General features: G+C 37.9%; 1 protein-coding gene across 5 annotated transcripts in view; it reads left to right on the top strand.

The window, feature by feature from the left end:
* LOC121854370 (FHIP family protein CPIJ015043-like) overlaps positions 1-21,994 on the top strand; it is a 55,309-nt gene that overhangs the window by 6,319 nt on the left and 26,996 nt on the right. For 2 of the 5 annotated variants that reach the window (XM_042348995.1, XM_042348994.1), the window contains exons 4-8: positions 2,824-3,044; positions 6,288-6,438; positions 6,850-7,008; positions 11,517-11,603; positions 21,276-21,326. In XM_042348995.1, coding sequence (XP_042204929.1) covers positions 2,824-3,044; positions 6,288-6,438; positions 6,850-7,008; positions 11,517-11,603; positions 21,276-21,326 — 669 coding nt within the window. The remainder of the gene's footprint in view (positions 1-2,823; positions 3,045-6,287; positions 6,439-6,849; positions 7,009-11,516; positions 11,604-21,275; positions 21,327-21,994) is intronic. The other 3 variants (XM_042348998.1, XM_042348996.1, XM_042348999.1) reach the window with 2 other exon arrangements.

The raw sequence follows: 21,994 nt of genomic DNA, 5'->3' as shown, positions 1-21,994 counted from the left end.
GAAAACTTTGTTTATATTATTTTGTTTATACATTGGCCTACTCTCATCTTTTAGTACACATTGTGAATTGACTCTCCCTTAATCTTTTAATCTACAGAGTGTCCATAAATGATTACCCTATAAACAGTATGCTCTCATGCTTTAATCAGGGTAATTATTTATGGACACCAAGCATAACTTCTCAAATGGCAGATATACATACATCACATAAATTATGAACATTAGCCCTGTAGTGGCTGCCTAATGCTATATTACAGTGTGAGAAATAATCCTCCACTTATTTTTATCCCGGAAAATTGCAAATAAAGAGCAAAGTAATACCAATTAATTGGTCAACGCAGCTGAGCATTGTCGTGTGACTGCTCGTTTATCTATACGAATTTGAGAGATTTTACTGATTATTTTATTTCAGCACAAACACCACTTTCAACATTTTATGTTATTACATTACACATGTGGAATTTTTTATGAAGATAAGAAAATAGATTACAGGTAAACCTCGATAAATGATGTCTCGTTTAGCGATATTCCGCTTTAATGATGGTCATGGACCATCTCGCTATACAGTATATGATGAACATTTATTTTTTAATGATATCCATTGGTTGGATTTTTTCTGTAGTGGTTGTATATTCTCAAATTAATCGCTATCTTGCAATGATTCAAGCAATGCAAATTATATTTTTCAACATCAAATCAGAGACATTTTATAAGGAAACATTATTTAACCCAATGCACCTCGCATCTTTTGCTGCATTTCTTAGCCGCGATAATATCTACCCACATACTGCCACGTGGCTAACCCGCGCACTACAATCCTGCGCTTGGTACTTTTGTCAATCACATCTCCCCTCCATCACGTAGCTCTCTGTTTATCATTCAGAATCGTTGGCTGTATATACACTATACTTATCAGTTTTTTATCTTATAGTGAGAAGACAGCACTAACATTCAGATTGAACTGTGTTATGGTGACTGTGATGTGATATTTTCTGTGTTTTTGTGACTAAGTGCTTTGAGGCAAGTGTTTTTGCTCTGTATTTGTGACTGAAATGAGCAGTCTAACTTTGAAAATGTCTGACAAGGCCAAGGCATCCAAAACAATGGTGTTTCTGAGGTGAAGCTTGACATTAAGCAGCGTGATACTCCCCAGACGCTGTGTGGGAGTCAGAGTAGCCTCTTCACTCCACCTACAAGAGACCCCTTAGCCTTGAAAGGGACATGTGATGATGACCAGGCTTATTCTTCAGGATGTGCTGAGCATTGTTTAATTGTTTTCTATTGATTTCATAAGTAGGAATTTTTTTGTTGGTCATAGATGTGTGTTTGGGGAATGGCTGGGAACGTATCCCATTGAACCCCATATTATAATGTTCCCCATCTATGATATATCACTTGGCGATGGGTTTTCAGGAACCTAACTCCATCGATTATCGAGGTTTACCCGTACATTGTTATGTTCACCAAAAGAAAGATAAGACTGGAATTATTGGCTTCGTTCACACCAGCAGATAATACACCTCCCAGCCTAGGCAACTACTGTAGAAAAATAATGCAACATACTGTACTGTTCACTTCCTGATTGCAATAACTTATTTTTGTCTGCTTTCAACATTTTATGTTATTGCAGTACACATTGTAAAACACCTTTTTGAAAAGTGGAAAAAGTTATGTTATGTTATTACAGTATACTTCCCCAAAAAAGAGATAAGTCTCTGGAATACTGCCCTCAGTCACCCTTATTGCATATACTGTACATTTTTCTTGTTTTATAATTTTTTATTATATTTTCTTTATTATTTCTAAGACATATTTGATTATTAAAACAATTTTTCCACCTTTTCTACAACTTATATAGTTTCATTACATGTAACAAAGGCAACGTATTGTAGCCAACTTACAGCTGACTTTTGCTATGTTTTGAGTTGTGTAGTTCATTTTGATTGGCTGAAATCAAAACAAACAACTATGTCAATGCATTCTTGTGGGATTCCATTAGTTTTCTGTTTTTAATTTAAATTTTTTTATTATTAATTAAAAAAAAAAGGCAGGGGAAGCAAACTTCAAAATAAAGGGGGCTTCATTGCTGGAGGTCTACATGTACTGTACTGTACCTGTTTTGAAATTATGGAGTTGGTGTTGAAGTGAGAAAAGGTGGTGTCTTGAAGAAATATTTAATTTATATACAAGATTTTATAATAAATGAAGGCAATCAATTGGCTGATGGAAGCCTAGATTGGCCAACAACATCTACATAGCAGATCCATCACATGCTTTTCTCGACATATTGAGGCATCGTGCTTCATTTGTCACTTTGAGTTTGAACAACTGCAGTCCAGGAAGTAGTTGTTCAAACTCAAGGTGAGCTATAATTTGTAAAAAAAGTTGTTTTGGAATTATGTAATTAGTGTTGAAGTGAGAAAAGGTGGTGGCTTAGGGAGTTTTTGTTTCATGTTTTGGGGCCGAGGTCCCATCCCTTCTCTTTCCTTATATCATGCATCTCTCATCTTTTGTTTGGTTTTCAATAACTTTTGTGGATTCATTCGGCATGAATCCTTACAGCACAAGGCTTTTTAGGGATGTAGCCTGTGCTAATTAGGGACTACTTGTACATGTATTACCATGGGTCATTGTTGAAAGGTTTTTCTGGCATTAGCCTTTTTTATTTCTGAAATGTATTGATATCATAAATTTTGACTGAATCAGGACACTTTCATTATGCAGTGACTCAAAACAAATTCTATAATTATAAATTTACATTATAATGTTGTTGCTTTATATATTTACATTATATGCTCCACATTATAATGATGTTGCTTTCAGGTCCATGAGCAACTGCTGAGTCATGCACGACAAGAAATCCTGGTGTACAAGCCCATCATCCGTCCTCTGCTACGACTCCTGGCAGCTTGTGGTGGTTGTGTTCCTGTAGATGTTGAGAAACGTCTTGTTGTACTTCTCAATCAACTCTGTGTATCACTCATGCATAACCATCATTTACTAGATTTTTTCTTCCAGTTCTCCAGTGATCAAGGCCCTACTAAGTAAGCATCTACAGTTATTTCCTATTTTACTCTTTTTTAGCTCATCTGAGCCAAAGTTTCCTTGGTGAACTGTTGCGCTTTATTCCAGACATTTCGTCACGAGACTTTTTCAAATGAATGAATACGGGATGTCCCCGACTTACAAACGCCTGCCGATATGAAAGGGGTTAAACTTGAAATTTACAGTATTTTATTTACCTGAAGTCTTTTTATTTTACCTTCATTTACTGGATTTTGTCTTTCTACTTTTTCTTTTCACTTAAATTAAGTGATTTTAGATGTATATAAGGACTTAGGCTATGATATGATATAGTGGGATTTTAAATATTGTTTTGTGTTACGACTTACGTACAAATCCGACTTATGAATGTCCTCGGGAATGGATTCAGGAGGGGAATTCGTGAAACCGTGTCTACAAGTTGCTACAGTTGTTGATATTACATTACAGTAGTGATTTATGAACTATAGTGTATATGTATGTATATATAGTGATTTAAGGACGATTTTGGAATTTTTAGGAGTGTTTCCGACTTTACGCGGGGTCCCAGGAATGTAACCCCCATGTAAGTTGCGAGTCTACTGTATATCAGGAACTCTCTCTGATAGCCAGAATTGAAATTTTCTCAGAAAATTTCAATTCCTGCTAACGGAAACATTACTATACGTACAGTTGTGCACTAAGGTAATATTAGTTGCTATTTGCGGTTTGGCCTAATTGCGCCATTCCTAGGAACCTAACCCCTGAGGATAACAAGGGTATTTAAATTTTAAAAATTTATATGATATGGGCATGAATGAAGCTGTGTGGGATTAGTGGGTCTTTTTCCTGTAACTGACCTGACCTGACGCAATGTCAGGTGGAGAGGGGGGTGGGGGGTTAGTGGTCTCATTACAGACCTGATGGAATGTCAGGTTACCCTTTCTTGGGTGGGGAATTGATGGGTCTCATGCCCTGAAAATGTCTTGAAGAAACACAAAACCTAAAGTATTTTTCGGGAGCAAAGTTATATCCCTTCAACATTACATTACATTTTAAAATATGGAGTGGGAAACAGAAAGGTGTGGATAATTAGAGAGATGGAGTGGAAAGGAGTGTTGCCAAGTGTTCCTCAACACCTGATATTTAACTCGCTACCACACAGTCACACACACACACACACATTTTTGTCATACAATAATACCCTCACTCCTCATGCTTGCTGTCTTAATTCCTTTGTTGGGGGTGTGTGAGTGGCGTTGGAGTGTGTATATGTGTGTGTGTGTGTGGGTGTGTGTGTGGGTGGGTGGGTAATAATAATAATAATAATCGGTTTATTAATATAGTTGCAGCCGGTGGCTGAAAATATACAGACTTACATTTGATTTAGACATAATGATATAATATGCATTGAATACATTTACAGGGCTGTTCAGTACATAAATCAGTAGTTGTTTATTATTTTAACAATAGATGGGATGGTGCTGTTCTTATATCTATCAGTGCGGGCTCTTATGGGCTGAATTTTGTTGTAATGGCGGACTGCGCGAGTTGGGTGGGGGCTGCACGTGGCAGGAGGTGGCGATGGCGAGGGTGGTGCAGTAGTCCACTGCCAAACCTTTCTGGTGCTTGATGGTGGAGGTCACTGAGGGATGGCATTTCCAGGGTGGAGAGAGCGTTGGTGTAGCCGGAGTATTCTGCGCCGAGCATGATTCTGTAGGCCCTTTTCTGTACCTTCTCTAGCTGACGTTGTTGGGTGGAGTTGAGAGAAGACGACCAGGCTGGTGACGCATACGTTAGTTTGGGGAGAATAAAGGCGTTGTAGATGGTCCTCAGCTCTGGCGTGGGTGTCCCAAGTGACCTAAGTCTTTGTAGCATGTAGAGACGGTACGAGGCTGCCTTGACTGTGTTATTTACATGGGCCTTCCAGTCAAGTTTGTTGTCTATAGTTACACCCAGGAGTTTGGCAGACTGCACCAGCTGGAGAGGATGGGCACCCACTGTGACTGCTGGGGCTTGCACTGGAATGGTGGCGGTATTGATGTGCATGACTACGGTTTTGGTGTGGTTGATGGTGACCTTGTTCTCCGTAGTCCATGCCTGTAGCCTGTCCAGGGTGCCTTGGAGCGATGAGTAGTCTGGTGCGGTGTTGTCCACTGAAACCCCCACAGTGCAGTCATCCACGTACTTTCACCTGTGAGGAGTGTCCGATAGAGCGTCGTTGATCAGGATGAGGAAACACAGTGGTCCCATCTTGGTCCCCTGGGGAACACCTCAGGTGAGGTGTTGGAATGTAGAGACCAAGCCCTGATACCTCACTGCTTGGTGACGTCCACTCAAGAAATCAGTGAGCCATGAGACCAGGTTGGTGGGCAGCCCTAGTGCAATAGCCTTGTTGATAACAGTGCAGTGATCAACAAGGTCAAAGGCCTTCCTGAAGTCCACAAGGGCAACGGCCAGTGATGTCTTTCGTTTCTGCAAGTTTTTGTGGAGAAAATCCAGAAAGCTCACCAAGTAGTGTGATGTAGAGGAGGTCCTTATATTGCCAAATTGCTGTGAATCAATTGACTGATAGATACTGGCAAATGCCCACTCAAAAACAAAGTCCTCACAAAGTAGACTGGGTATGGGGGTAATGGCAACTGGCCTGAGGTCGTTAGGGGACTGTGGGGTGGTGACCTTGGGGATGGGGGTGACAAATGCGGTTTTCCATTCATTAGGGCATGTGTGAAGGTGTGTGTGTGTGTGAGGTGGTTTGTGTGTGTGTAATGTGGGGTGAGTTGTTGGCGAAAGTTAATTGTGTGAGGGAGGGGAATTTGATACCATAGCCACCATCTCCTGACCACGAATCATTGAGATCGTGAATCTCAAACCAGTGAACAGCAAGAGTCTACTGTTTATTTATTTAACCCAATTTTTAGATAAACTATTCTGGATTATTATAGGAAAGAAATGAATTCTAACTTAATTGGGTGAGGGATGAGATCCCAATGTGTATTAAGCATTTCATCTCTACTACCTTCACTGCATGTTAATCATGGGAGAGCATGGCATCAAGTGGTTTTTGGGATGGGCATGCTGTTGATGGGTGGGTGTATGAAGTTTACCAGTATTTATGACCATGGATCACTTATCAAAGAATGAAACCTCCAAATGCAGAAATAAGTATTAAGTTATACAGTATATTATTTCTGGTTAGGGGAAAATATAGTAATTTGTTTTCTTTTTGTTTTAAGATAGTTTATGCCTCTTCAATCTTCTTCCAGATTCGTGATATTCTCCCTCTTGCTGCCATTTGTTCATCGTGAGGGTGGCATAGGGCAGCAGGCCAGGGATGCTCTGCTTCTCTGTATGGCCCTTTCATCATCACACACATCTGTTGGCCAGTACATTGCTCAGCACTCAAACTTTTGTCCTGTAAGAATAACCACATTTTATATGGTAATATTCAAGTATACATAAACTAAAGTCAAAGTTGAATTACAAAAACAATATGGAAACTTTTATTTCTTATTTCGTTTGACTTACGAATTTTATTAGTATTATATATATATATATATATATATATATATATATATATATATATATATATATATATATATATATATATATATATATATATATATATATATATATATATATATATATATATATATATATATATATATATATATATATATATATATATATATATATATATATTTTTTTTTTTTTTTTTTTTTTTTGAGGCTTGAAGTATGTTAATTTTACACTGGAATAGGGTTTTAAAATCAGGATGTTTATAATAGTGAAGACCTATGTAATGTATTCATAATTTTATGTTTTTAGGTATTAGCAGCGGGTCTTAGCGGCTTGTACTCCATGCTGCCACGCTCATTGGCTGTAGAGTCTGATGGCTGGCACCGCCTCAGTATGGAAGACATCGTAGATATTCCTCAACTCCAGTTGTTCTTGAATTCTCTGGAATTCTGCAATGCAGTTGTTCAGGTTAGATATGTTTTGACAAGTGATCATCAATACCCGTGTTATTTTATTTAAAGAATACAGTACTGTATGCTTATACCAGAAGTCATCCAAAATGATGTTCATTATACAGTGATCCCTTGAAGATTTGGATCCATTAAATCCGGATTTCGTAAGATTATGACAAAATTTGGGGGTTCCGGGAGCGAAGAAGCATTCCCAAAACAGAGCAAAGATCATCTTAGGCCCATGTAACTAAGATGTCAGCGCACGGGACACAGGTGCCCGAGGCGAGAAACACAAACAGAGTTGTCATTTGCTGTTTGTGGGAATATTATTTCATTCACTCTAGTAATGATACAATGTTTACATTTGCTTACCTTCTACTGTTGGAAAATATTTCCCGTCGTTGTCATACCGACAAAAACAAGAGAAAGAATGTAAACACTACAGCCCCTAAGATGTGGAGGTGACCAGGTGTATAAAATGAGTGCTGTATTAAAGATTTCACCTTCTTATACAGATTTTTTTTAAATTGATGAAAATGACGACTGATAAGCAGTTCTAAGTGATGATATTCAAAGAGGTGTGTGTACTTGTGCCAAAAGGGCTGTATATCAAGCAACAGTTTCACTGGTGTAGGTATTAGGCAGCTAATGTACCAAACAAGGAGGTACTACCGTCTGGGAAGATATTGGAAGCATGATGTATTGTCAAATGGTAGACCCTGTTGCTAAGTGACCAAGTCCCAGGTTGATGATCTGACTTTCTGCAGGATCTTAATTGTTTCTCTTACTTTGACAACACAACATACATACAGGTATATTGTTTCTCACTCTTGATATTTTTTTTTTCATTTTTGTATTTCTTTATTATTATTATTATTATTATTATTACTATTATTATTATTAAATTTTCGCGTCAATGTGGGTCAGTGACCTGTGCCCAGGTGGGCTAAAACCTGTAATTTTTTTTTTTTTTTTTTTTTTCCACGATCCTTTTAGTCACGATAAATAAACATTAGACCTGGGCCTATGCCACCTGTCAATGGTACTACCTCACCTCCTGCTCCCCATGACGGGGGTTTTAGGCCTTAAGTTTTTCATATAATATCTCAGACCTGCAATATTTATTTTTAAATCTATAAATACCTGATACAAATGAAGATTTTCATATAACATATAACATTTGCATCTGTTAACATTACTGGCGGCATTTAGGCAGGTTAAAATCGCTACCGAGGCTACTGGGCCAGGCTGTATGGTGTTATGGTTTTTTCATCTCGTATTTTTGGGTAGATATAAGTAACTCTTCATTTATTTTTACTCAGTTACATGCAAATACCATCCTACATACATATTGTGAAAAAGTAAAAGAAATAATTGCCCTAAGGGCAAACATATAAAGGGAATATACATTTCTTTGCACACGAGTTAGCTGGTTGGCTCAGTGGGGGAGCAGGAGGAGGCGAGACGTGCGCGAGGGGGGATGGGGGGGGGCTGTTTGCTAGGGAATTGGCGAAGGTAGCACTTCCGTTGCTATGGAAAAGCAGGGAGCACAGATGTATATGCAAATAGCGACTGTGTTAAGGTTTAATTTGCTGGTTTGGCAATCCAGCAGTTTTTGTTGAAACTTTATTGGTATTATTTTTGTTTATTCCTTACATTTACTGTACTGTATATATTATTTTAAGAAAATTATGGCAACAGGAGGAAAATCCACAAAGGTTTTTTCCCTAAATACGTACTCCCTGCTAAATTGGGGGTTGGTCTTATATGGCCGTGCGTCTTTTATGCCGTAAAATACAGTAAGTGTTAAGCTTGAATTTTTAGTTACCTTTTCTGTATTTTGTCATTTAATTTCTTCTTTTCTCTTATATTAAGTGGTTCGAGATATATTAAAGCCCCTAGGCTATGATATAGTGCACATAGAGTATGTGTTCTGACTTACGTACATTTCCGACTTAAAGAAGTCCTCATGAACGGAACGCGTACGTACCCCAGGGACCCCCTTTACTGTATTTTTATGACATTGTCTATAATTTTTTTTTACTTTTAGTTCATTCGCTGGAAGATACAGACAAATAGTTCTTTTGGACAGGTGGCCCCCCCTTTTAGTCTGGATCTTTGAGGGTTCGCTGTATTAGAATAATAGTTAACCTCAATTATAAAAACATACTCTGTCTTTTTGTACATTTTTAATAACAATTTTAAAGTTTGATGTTGATGAAGGCTTTACTTAAAGGTATATATATTAACCTTTCTGAGATTTAATTTCTGTGTAATAATAAAGATCATTATTTTTATCAAGTCGACGATTTGGATTATATCACATTGTAAACTGGGCTTAAGCCTAAGAAGATTTTTACCGAGTCTGCTCACCCCCCTCCCCAACGGTGACAGCTGTCAAGCACTGTGTATCCTATAGGTGTAAAGTACGGAAAAGGAAGAGGAAAATTTGTAACAGGACATGAATAGGTGTAGGGAATCAAGGGCTAAAACCCCAGCATCACCAGGTAGTTTGTTGATATGCAAAAGCTGCAGGGTGAAGTTTGATGAACTTTATGCATGTCTGGTCCCTGCATTGTTTAGGACAGGGCTGAATGTGGTAAACATGAAGGCTGTTGCTAGTATTGCCCTAACTGCAAAATTAAAGAAAGCGAGATGTTTGAAGATCATAGGGGAATGAGATACTTAGAGACAAAAATAGAGGAAGCTAAATCTGTGTTGGTTGTCAAGCTGGAGCAGGTTGGGAAAGAGATCCTCACTAAGACTGGGGAAGTAGCTGACTCACACCAACAATTCTTGATATTTCCTTTACAGTTTTCTTGCCCTTATACAGACTAATAATTAATTGATGCTATCTGCATTTTTGTTAGATCTTTCCTCTTGTCCATTGTGGTAAAAAAAAGGCAAAGAAACAATGGGCGTTGTGGTAATAAATAGGGGTAATGTTGGGGGTGGGGGAGGGAGGGGGCAAAACTCATAAATCTTGATTCACAAACTTTACGCGGGCAACTGGTGAATGTTTTGATTGCTGGCTGACTTGTCCTCGAGTCTCCCTTCGCTGCCAGACATACAACACCTGCCTCAGCCCCAGCTGACTGGAGTGGAGGGGTGTGAGACACTTCAGCAAAGATCACTTCCCGTCGGCCACCTTGCGCATAATGCAAAGGCGAGGAGTGTATACTACAGATGGGCAAGGGGTGACCTAATCGAAGTGTATTAACATCTCGGGGTACTACTTGGTCGAGTGTACATAACAGGAGCTGGAGGATGTCAATCCCTACAAGGGGTCACTGTGAGGGCAAACTTTTTCGGAGGGAGAAATGTGAACTCTTGGAATAATCTGTCGGAGAGTGTTGTGACGGCATCGAGTGCGAGCTCATTCAAGGCCAGACTTGACCAACACTGGAGCAGGTTCCGATATATTCAGGAGCCAGTGCATGCTCAGTATCTGCCAACGTGAACAACTGCCCAAGTGTTTAATGAGCCGATCAGTGGCCAAGAGGATAAAAGTAAAAAAATTAAGATAATACAGTACTGTATATATAAATTTAATGGATAATGTTTTGTTTTTTAGTTATTTCTAAATTTCCACATACATATCAGATAATGCCTGTAGCAGATTGAAACATCTGACCTTAACCACACCACATACAGTAGACCCTCGATAACTTGGCATTTGATAACTCGGCATGGATCTGGTCTCAGAATATTTTAGTAAAACTCGGAAAATGCCGAGATATATAAAAGTATATGGGTAAATTTTGGCATATCTGGCCACCTATGTCACCTACCATGCCTCTGTGTCACCTACTATGATGCATCATTCTTCGCTTGCAGTGCCGGTAAGTGTTACTTTTTTACATTTAGTAATTACATGTACACATACAGTATAAAGGGTCAATAATTTTTTATTGTTGTATTTTTGTAGAAGGGGGAAGTGCCTTGATAAGTCGGAATTTGCCGAGTTATCAAGGGTTTACTGTGCAACAAAAGTTCCTCATAGATGAATTATTCAAAAATATCTCAATTCATTTTGCATCATTAATATCATTAACATGGTATACAGTAGAGAAATGATGTACAATATATATTTACTAATTTTATTCTTAACCAACTACAGTATTGTGTAAGGTGGATTAATTTTTGCAGATACTGTACCACAGAGGGGAGGAAGTAATGATAGGAAACAAGTGAAAGAAAAATGAAAGTAGAGGACTTTTTCTTCCCAATTCCAACAGTTTTTAGTGTATTTTTATACAAGTGCAGTAAACATCAATTGATGATAAGGATGTGTTCCTGAAAATCACTTTGTAAACTAAATAATCATAAATGGAATCATTTATTCTTTGTTCACCATTAAAAATTTGAAGATTTTTTTGTTTTGAGTGATGCGAGAATGGCATCAATGCCAACTAGATGAGATTAAACTTGATGCGGATGTTGAGTCATGGTGTGTGAGTGTAAAGTAGAAATTCTATTAATTAAGAATTTCTTGTAATTCCTTGGTGTATGTTATTACCTCAGGTTGCCCATCCTCTTGTAAGAAAGCAGTTGGTGGAGTTCTTGTATCAAGGATTCCTTGTTCCTGTCTTGGGTCCAGCACTGCATCAGGTCTGACTAATTATTTATTTGTTTAATGTTAAATCTATATTGTTTATTTGGCATATATATTAAGCTGGGTTTGCTAGTTGTGCTTGCATAAGTGCAGTAAAACCTCATTTTGCCAAATCTGGGATGAATTAAAGTTTTTCTTTTTATTAGTATCCATCCTATAAATACAGAATTGACTACTGTATGTATTTTTCTATGATGTTATTGGCAGCTCATGTATCTTTGTTTCATCAATAAAGGAAACTACTGTATTTTGTAAAATTACTAGATAGTTTCCAATAGATGAACTAAATGAAAGTAACGACTGAGGAAGAACGTATAATAATGTTTTGACTGGTCTTGAATATAGACAGTATATATACAGCATGCCCTTCAAATTCGCGGGGGTTAGGTTCTCAAAATGGCCGTGAATCGTTAAATCCGCAAATAACATTTGTGTGTGTATCTAATGCATGTGTAGACACACACACAGAAAACACATACAAATAAATAATAATGAGAAACTCCTCTCACAAATAATTATCAGAAAACAAAATTATTGAAAATGTGAGTCTACCCTCAAGTCCGTGCTCTATTGCAGCTATTGCAGTACTTTAATAATAGAGCACGAACTTGAGGGGACACTGTCAAATTTGTTTTAAATTTATTTCTGATTATTTGTGATGATTTTCCAATTATTATTTGTGTGTGTGATACTACAGGCAAAAGAAATAATTGACCTAAGTTATTATAAATTTTTTTGTACACAAGTAAAAATGTATATTCTCGCCCGCCCACAAATGTTATTTGCAGATTTGGCGATTCATGGCCATTTTGAGAACCCAACCCCCTCGAAGTTGGGGGCCCCCTGTATATACAGTACATGAAAAAATTTTAATTGATTTTGAGATAGATATAGAGAATGAGGAAAGGTGATTGCTGCACTTCTGAGAGTAACACAGTATATATATATATATATATATATATATATATATATATATATATATATATATATATATATATACACACACAGTGGCAGCAATTGAAATCTTTACATTTTTGGCGCAAATGAAAAGTTTACACGGCGTGCAGTGTAATGATTTTAATTGTGTTCCCGGGCATACACAAATGGGAGGAGCTTGTGATCACGTCACCGCCTCCCACACACCCCCAGCCACCACCCACCAAGGTCACTCGCTTGAGTGAGCCACACTCTCTGAAAGAGAGAGGTGCAAATATACGTATCACCACCACCCGGCATTCTTCACTTTTGCGCCCACTTTGAGAGCCTATATCTCCACTCAGACTGAACAGAATATATTTGCACCTCTCTCTTTCAGAGAGCGTGGCTCACTCAAGCGAGTAGCCTTGGTGGCTGGGTGTGTGTGGGAGGTGGTGACGTGATCACAAGCTCCTCCCATTTGTGTATGCCCGGGAACACAATTAAAATCATTACACTGCACGCCGTGTAAACTTTTCATATATATATACATACATACATACATACATACATACATATATATATATATATATATATAGTTAAGTCGTCACTTTTACACATTCAGGTATCAAACAAGTATTTTGCACAGGATCCAGAAGAGATACTGTATGTAGATGGAAGAAAAACTTAAAGATTTAATTATACCTAGTGATAGAAATTAGGGTACTGTACACTTGAAATATACAAAGTTTGCTTCCTGTCTTAAGTGTGCCCAGGGCACCCTAACTCTCCATCCAGCTGTGAATCATTACCTATCTTTATAGAATGGGAAGTGAAGGCAGGGCAGCCAACAACCATGCTGGCTACACTGCACCCCCCCCCCCTCCCCTCTCTAGTGGGGTTTTATGTTAGAAGATGAAGATAAATAAAATGCATAGAAGCGTATAACAAAGGGGGAGAGATAAAAGTATAAATAAACAGCTTGACATCAGGAATTGGACAACAGAAGTGTACTGTCTAATAAAGATAACTTTAATATCACAGATTGCTTCACCAAACAACCATTCAGTAGTAATTTTAAACAGGAGTAAAATTAGAGAATGGAACATTTCAGTTATGTCAGCATATTCTTAGGTACAGCAAGTTAGTAAAGCAGTTAACATTAACATCATCCTAATTCTATTTAACTTGGTATGTAGTCAAAGTAAGATTCGTTTAAATTGCAAGATAAGTGTACAGTCCATAGACCAATTGTTGTGACAAATCTCATCCTTTGTTCACAAGTCGAGCATACATATTGACTGTGTGTGTCAGCAATGTGTGGAACTCCCATAAACAGGTTGAAGTCATTGTTTGACTAGCCATACTGCATTGTGTAAATTGTCCAGTTCTCACTCCACATGTTGTAAATTGGTTAATTTTGTGGCTTTGAAATAAAATTACTGGGATTTTACTCTGGTGGATTTATCAGGTTGAGAGATGATAATACAGAGTACTGTACTGTACTGTACTGTATTGGGAGAGTCAACAATTATGAAGCTGATATTTTTAAAAGTAAGGATTGCAATCATAGTAGAATGCTGGTAAATGAGGTATTACTGCATGTTACATACCTATTTAGATATAAATATTGAAGAAATCTTTGACACCTACTGTTTTTTCTTAGTGTTTACATTTTTGTTTTTCTAAACAATATACAGTAGTATACTGCATTCAAAGATAATTGTTCATACTATAGATACCAACATCAGATTCATTGATTAAAGTGCTTTATTTAAGTAAACTGTTCTTTGTTTGTACAGTCTCTTGGACTTCCAGTTGTTACAATCAATGTTGTCAATCCACCCTCTCCATGTGGTGTGTGAGCCCAGGAGTATTGACTTTTGAATCCAAAGCATTCAAGAACGAGGGAGGGAGGCCGGGGAAGACTGCGTGTGGGTGGTGGGGTAATACAGGGGTTGAGGAGGGTAAGAGGGGCTAGAGGGGTGGGAGAGAGTTAAGCAGTTACTTGTGCAGTTACAGTGCAGGGTATATTAAGCAAGGATGTAAAGATGTAGGACAAACACAAATTATAATTAGAATGTGTTGCCACATTAGGGTGGTATTCCCAGCTTGTGCTACAGGTCTGAACCATTATATGCATATTTACTGTCCACAATTTGGCCACTGGTTAACAAAACAACCCCCCTCTCCACTAATCACTCACACACAAACATCCATAACATTGCTAAAGCTGCCTCCCAAAAGCTGGGAATGCTGTACGGATGCAGTAGCTACTTCACTCCTGAGTAGTTGCTTCAAGTTTATAAGGGATTCATTCGTCCTAACTTGAAGTAATGCTCTCATATCTGGGGTGGCTCTTCTGTCCAACTGTTGGATAGGGTAGAATGAAAGGCATTTCGTCTAATTAACTCTCCTCATTTACTTGATAATATCTCTTCACTTTCTCTTCGCCGCAATGTTGCTTCACTCTCTCTTTTACAGGTACTTTAACAGGCAATGTTCGGTGGATTTGGCATCTGTGTACCGCCGGCAAGGCCGTGGGCTGGTAACACTCATCTTGCCCACGATGGTCCACTGTTTCTCTGTGGATGTCGGTCACACTAGAATAACCCATTATAGTACATCCTTCTTTCCTCACACAGCCAAACTGGGGAATGCTCTGCCATCTTATTTGTTTCCATACTCATACAATCTGTCTCACTTCCAAAAGCTGGTTTTACGGCATCTTCATGGTGAAGATTAATATAATCCTTTTCTTTTCTATTTTTAATTTCTTTTTACTCTTATTTTATTGCCCCCTAGGCCCATTTGTGGGTCTATGACTTGTGCCCGGGTGGGCTATTCCCCGTAAAAAAAAAATATATATGAATAAATAAAAAGGTATGAGGCATGTGCCGCGTGACACTCATGCATGTCGGAACTCACAAACCGTCCGGACTAATGCATGATTTTCCGGACCCTTTAAAATATTTCTGATAAATAGAGAGGCAGTCTGAAACACCTCGAGTAGTCCAAAAAAAGCGAAATCCGATATAGTTAAGTCCAATTTATTAAGGTTTTACCTGTACTGTACTGTATAATTTCTGGTGTTTGCTTAAGTTGGGAAACACCAATGACACATTTTTATACGCTGTATTATGTGGACGTATAACACTGCTTGGTAACTTTTCTTAATACCTGCAAGAGGCATGACCATGTGTGCCATTGTATATGAAGAAACATTATATGTATGAGTTTGTTGTATGCTAGAATACAATATTGTAACATCTGATAGATTAAATGATGTGAGAGTATTGATAAGAGATTATGCAATAACATCTCCGAAGTCATATATGGTAAAACGCTAAAATGGTGAAAAAAGACAAAACTCGTCTGCCCACACCACAGACACTGTCTCAGATTCCAAGGTACATTATTATATTAAATGTGAGTAGGTGGATAGAATGACATAGGGTTGATTCCATGTTATATCTAAGCCTACCAGACAACCTCATAGAGTGGGTATCTATAATTTTATTGACTAATACAAAGTTTGATATCTGTATGAACGACACCCGATGGCTTTGAGATATTATGTGACCACCACCAACCACCACCACAATCCTTCATTCACACTCCACTCATGATGAAGCCAAAGACTAGCCACATTATTTTTAATGTCTGTTACAGTCTCTTGTACTTCATATTTATTGAGTGGTATGGTTTTTGCATGCTCTCACTTATAAGAAACTAATTATATTTGCTTAATGTATATAAAAATCCACGGGATGTGCTATATAAGCACTTATGAAAAGGCATCTCTAAGGCGTGTATTCATGCATAGGACCAATCAAATAACACTCAAATAATGGTAGTATGCTATGTGGTGTAATGTTTTTCGTATTACAGTATAATTAAGTACCTCTGTAGCAATTTACTACATCAAATATAAAAATTTTAGTTACCGTATATACTCGTCTATAATTCTACCTCGTTTATAGGTTGACCCTGATTTTTTTACCAAGAAATCATTAATTTATGATATGCCTCATTTATAGGTCGACCCAAGTTTTTGAGGGTAATGGAACAGCAAAAACTTCACTAAAACACTACGTCCTATAAACTGAGGGTCACCGTGCCTGAAACACCGAGTGCCGAAGGCAAATTGTTTACCATTATTACAACACTTGACACTGAAATGCGGGTAGTTTCAGCAAAAATATTGTATATTTCCATTCAAGTATTTATTCAAGTCAATTGGGAGGGAATATTATTGTAATACAACACTTTTTTTAACAGAAAACCATTCAAAAAGCGATTACGGTAACATCTTTTGAACAATGAAAGAAAGGGAAAGTCGATTGTTTTCGTCATGGTTTTGTCCCACTTTCCATTGTAATACGTACGTCATTTCAGCAAAAATATTACATTTCCGTGAATGTATTATATCAAGCACAGTATGAATAGAATATCATTGTAATATAACAGTATTTTAACCGAAAACTATTAAAAAAAGTGTAACATCTCTTGAACATCAGAAGGTTAGGTAAAGTCTTTTGTTTTCTTCATGTATTTTATCCTATTTTACATTGAAATGCATCACGTTTCAGCAAAACTACTATTTATTTCCGAGAATATATTCATTGAGGCACAGTTAAGGTAAAATATACGTGTGATGTAACAGTTTTTTAAATGAAAACGATTCGAAAAGCACGTGTATCGTCTAGCTGATACTCAACAGCTGGTGGTGCGTCGTGCATCGCTATAAGCAATATGAGGTTGAGGTGGATTACCGGGTATTATATTAAGTGTGAAGTATCGGAAAGGTTTTTATTACCGGTATTTTTTGTAGATCAATGAGTACATTGATACCGTATATGATGTGATAAGTTAGCCTGTGCTAAGAACTTCAACATAGTCTACTGAAAGCACATTGTAAAGTAATTTAACCTATTGTAAGTTGGTGAGCTTCATCTGCTGAAGGCAATGCACAACTTTTCATTACTAATTGGTTCATATTTTATGTTTCCATTGTTTACTGGCAGTAAATGGTAAATATTTTTCATGTCTGAAGCTAAAAGTTGCTCTTCGCCCTTCCCATCATGCACGGATTCAACCTAACAAAACTATTACCCATGTAGAGGTCGACCCCCAAATTTTTGCCTAAAAATTTGGTCTTAAAAACTCGAACTACACACAAGTATATACGGTACTCAGTAATAGAGCCATACTGTAAAACCTAATTGATCTCATAATAAAGCATGATATCATTGGTGGATAAAGTGGCCACAGTAGAGCCAAGGACAGGGTAGTCTTGCCTCGCCCAGGCAGGTTGGCTATTAGCAGAGCACCATTGAAGTATGATATTTCAACTGTCACCAACAAAGGTTACTGTATATTATCATTACAAACACCATTTAAAGAGTACAGAACAGTATCTATATAATTATGCATCCTGCATATACCATGTTAGGAACTGCAAAAGGCTACCCAGACACCTCACTTGACAGCCAGGGGTTTGCTTCCACTACCATTACCTCCTCTTTACCCCCCACATGGTGATCTGACATCTGCCAGCTAACTTATTATCTGGCAGGAGGGGATATTAACAACAGTTAACAAGCAGTGATATATGTCCACATAATACAGTGGGTAAAAACGTGTTATTGGTGTTTCCCAACTTAAGGAAGCACCAGATATTATAAAGTATCAGCATTTATATAATGAGGACTGCTTACTAAACACGGTGCACCGGTGCCTTCAACTATACCCAGCGCTGACACCCACACTACCCCTTTCTCCCTTCATCACCTCGTCTCACTATCCAGTAGACAACAGATAGATATTAATCTGCACTGAAACTAAAAAATAAAAAATACAGGTGGAAATCCTGCACATTGATGCATTATTTACATCATATTATTTAAAATAACTGTTTCACAACTTCCTGGGTATGGATCTGTTATTCATTGGGTCATAAATGCAACCCCATTATAAATGGACACCATAATGGACGAGTTGTCGTTCGGAATTTTTTTGTAAGATGGCTGGTCAATGGGTTAAGAAAACCCCTAAATTCACTATGGTGATGTTAATTTTAAATAAATTTGGCCAAAAAGTGTAAAAAATAAGGGTTAAAGTTGCTAAAAAGTCACGTGACTGCAAAAAGCTCTGTGATTGGTTGTGACGTCACTGACTAGTGCGAGCCGCAGAGTGGGAGCCTTGAGCCAGCTAGCTGTGGTGTATGTGTTGCTGCCAGCAGAAATACAGGACTTGTGGCCATATACAAGGTTGATATACACAGGTATATCTTATTTTTAGGTTAAAATAAATTACTGCTTAAGTATCATCGTGTGTACTGTATTTACCCGGTACTTGCTGGGTGCCAAAATGATGCAAAAGACCGATAACTCCAACAGGGAATTTTTCATCACTGTTCTCTATTTCATGTCTGCAAAATGTAAGTTTTCATCACTGATGTGTGTACTTAATGTTGTGGAAGGACTAGGGACAACCATGGCCAGGGGATGGGCTTGAGATGATCAGATGACTGATGTAATTCAACGTGCTTCATAGCTGGATGACAGAGTTCTTGATAATACTCTACAATCATAAAGACATCTACTTTGGGTAAATTTCTTTCATCTGCCTTGATGAACCCTGGAAGTAGTTGTCCAACCTTCTTGGCTGATCGGCTCTGTAAATAAATATTATTCGATAATTAATTGCTTTACTGTGCAACACAGTAATACTATATTGAATATATAAAGATTACTAAGCACATGAACTAATTCAATGGATATTTACTACCCCTACTACAAATTTCATAGTACAGTAAACCATCGAAGATCCGGACCTGAGAAATCCGGATTTCATAAGATCCGGAAAATTTTTTGGGGGGCTCTTGGCTAAGAAGCCTCCTAGAAGTTTCCCTAAGAAGCATTCCCAAACCAGAGCAAAGGACATTTTAGGCCCATGGGTGCTGCTTTGACATAAACAGAGGTGACAATTGTTGTTTGTGGGAATATTATTTCATTCACTCTAGTAATGATACAATGTTTTTTTATTATGTTATCATAGATAAATGCATGGTTTATATACGGTAATTTGTTTATCACTACATTAGTACTGTATTTTTGGTGTTTCATATATCATTTACTATTCGCCGGAAAATCTGGACAATCGGCTTTTCCGGACAGGTGGTCCCCCCCTTTTAGTCCGGATCTTCGAGGGTTCACTGTATAAACATTCCAAACAATATTGGTATTATTTTGCTTTTGGTCATCTGGGGAACCTTAAGAATCTAACTATGAGATTAAGTACTTTAAGCAATAAGACACACTATCTACAGGATTTCTATCGCAAAACATTTTTTATCTCATAAGAAAAGAAAATGCAGGTCATATGTTAAGTTAGGTTAGGTTAGGGTATGATAAGTTATATTATAAGTTAAAAGATTAGCTAAACATACACCGTTAAAGGGGGGGGGGTATTAACTCAAAACTAGTGATTTACGATATAAATGAAGGTCTAAATCGTTCATAACAGATTGCAAGCCATCCGAAAAACATAATCTGTATGTCTAATTACAGGGATAACCAAAACTTAAAATTTACCCAATATAGCCTATCTCGAATCTAAGCATCAAAATGCTTATGGTAGCTAGAGTAAAATTTTACCCATTAATTAATATAAATGATGATATATCCGAGTGGTTCATTAGTGAATCATCAAAACAATAACAGCACTATATTTTAATGTTTACCTAGTATCAGGCATTCTCAAAATATAGTCCAGACAATGTCATTACTTCTAAATTGACTCGTATCTCCCTCCGTGCGTTTTCTGTAGGGTAGGTGGTGACTTCATTGCAAATGGCGGCCCTGAATCTAGAGAAATAAACTTATCTCGACTATTATAGCAGGACTTTAAACTCGTATTACAAATTATATATACTGTATCACTCTACACACGTGGCAGAGTGTATTTCTTGTGTTTACCCAGAACTGACAACTCGTCCATTATGTAGAGGACCCAGCCCATTTCCCTATCACCCTTGGAGTAAGTGACAGTTGTAGCATGACCGATGATTGTGTGTTTGTGATTTGTGGGGAGGGGGATTGTTTTGTCATCACAGTGGCCTATTGTTTTCCAAATTGTGGACAGTAAATATGCATATAATGGTTCAGACCTGTAGCACAAGCTGGGAATACCACCCTAATGTGGCAACACATTCTAATCATAATTTGTGTTTTGTCCTACATCTTTACATCCTTGCTTAATATACCCTGCACTGTAACTGCACAAGTAACTGCTTAACTCTCTCCCACCCCTCTAGCCCCTCTTACCCTCCTCAACCCCTGTATTACCCCACCACCCACACGCATACCGGCTCCAGTCTTCCCCCGGCCTCCCTCCCTCGTTCTTGAATGCTTTGGATTCGAGTTTATACTCCCGGGGTTCACACCACATAGAGAGGTGAATTGACAATGATTGTAACAGTTGGTAGTGGAGGAGGTTGTACATGTTGTGCTTTTGCTTTGCTTCATCTGCTAAAGAGGTTCAGTGTGGAGTGTCACTATTATGTAAAAGGTTTTTTTTTCTGGCTTTATTTCCTTCACAGTCTTGCTAGTACTAGTAGCATTATCTTTCAGAATTTCTTTTAACGACTTTTGTGTTTGTGGTTTGTGTGGATCATATGACTGGGCCTTTTCTCTTATTTGCTGTCTTGGACCTTTACATGACTTGGTACCAACTGTTGGCGCTCACAGGGTGATGCAGTCAATGGGGATGTTCAAGCACACAACACTACTGTTTTTCTGGTCAGTATACTCTGGCTCTTGATTTGCACACACACACACAGTAATACCCCGATTTACGCGGTCAATTGAACCCGCAGAGGTTCGTGTAAAACGAGAAATGCGTAAATGGAATAACAGAACATATGGGATAAATTGAAATATTGAAATAGAGACTGGGCCGACCCCCAAACTCCACTTTTTCAGACACAATACCTACATTGTAGTAAAAATAACATCTTAATTTTATGATGGTATGCACACTCAATTAATAATTAAGAGAAATATCAATAATATTAGGTTTTTTAACACTTACATTAGTAGAAAAGATGGCTGGGCACACGGGGATGGGGGGCTGGTTCCGAGGCAGAGGGCTGATTATTGGCCCTCACCTGTATCACTTGTATCAATTGTATCACTATCCACCACAGAGGCTTGCAGGGCCTCTTTGTCAAACCCCTCAAAGTCCATATACGTCCATATCCTCACTATTACTGAGTTGGGCCGGCTCTGGTGGGTGGCTGGTGAAGGACTCGGTAATGTTTTGATGACTGGGCGACCTTGTGCGCACCCTGCCCTCACCGCTTCCCGCGTTGTCAAACCGCGTAAACCAAGGTATTACTCTGTGTGTGTGATATATATATATATATATATATATATATATATATATATATATATATATATATATATAT

The sequence above is a fragment of the Homarus americanus genome, unplaced genomic scaffold, assembly GCF_018991925.1.
Source record: "Homarus americanus isolate GMGI-L3 unplaced genomic scaffold, GMGI_Hamer_2.0 scaffold54443, whole genome shotgun sequence".
Lineage (NCBI taxonomy): Eukaryota > Metazoa > Arthropoda > Malacostraca > Decapoda > Nephropidae > Homarus > Homarus americanus.
This window is presented reverse-complemented; position numbering and strand designations above follow the sequence as displayed.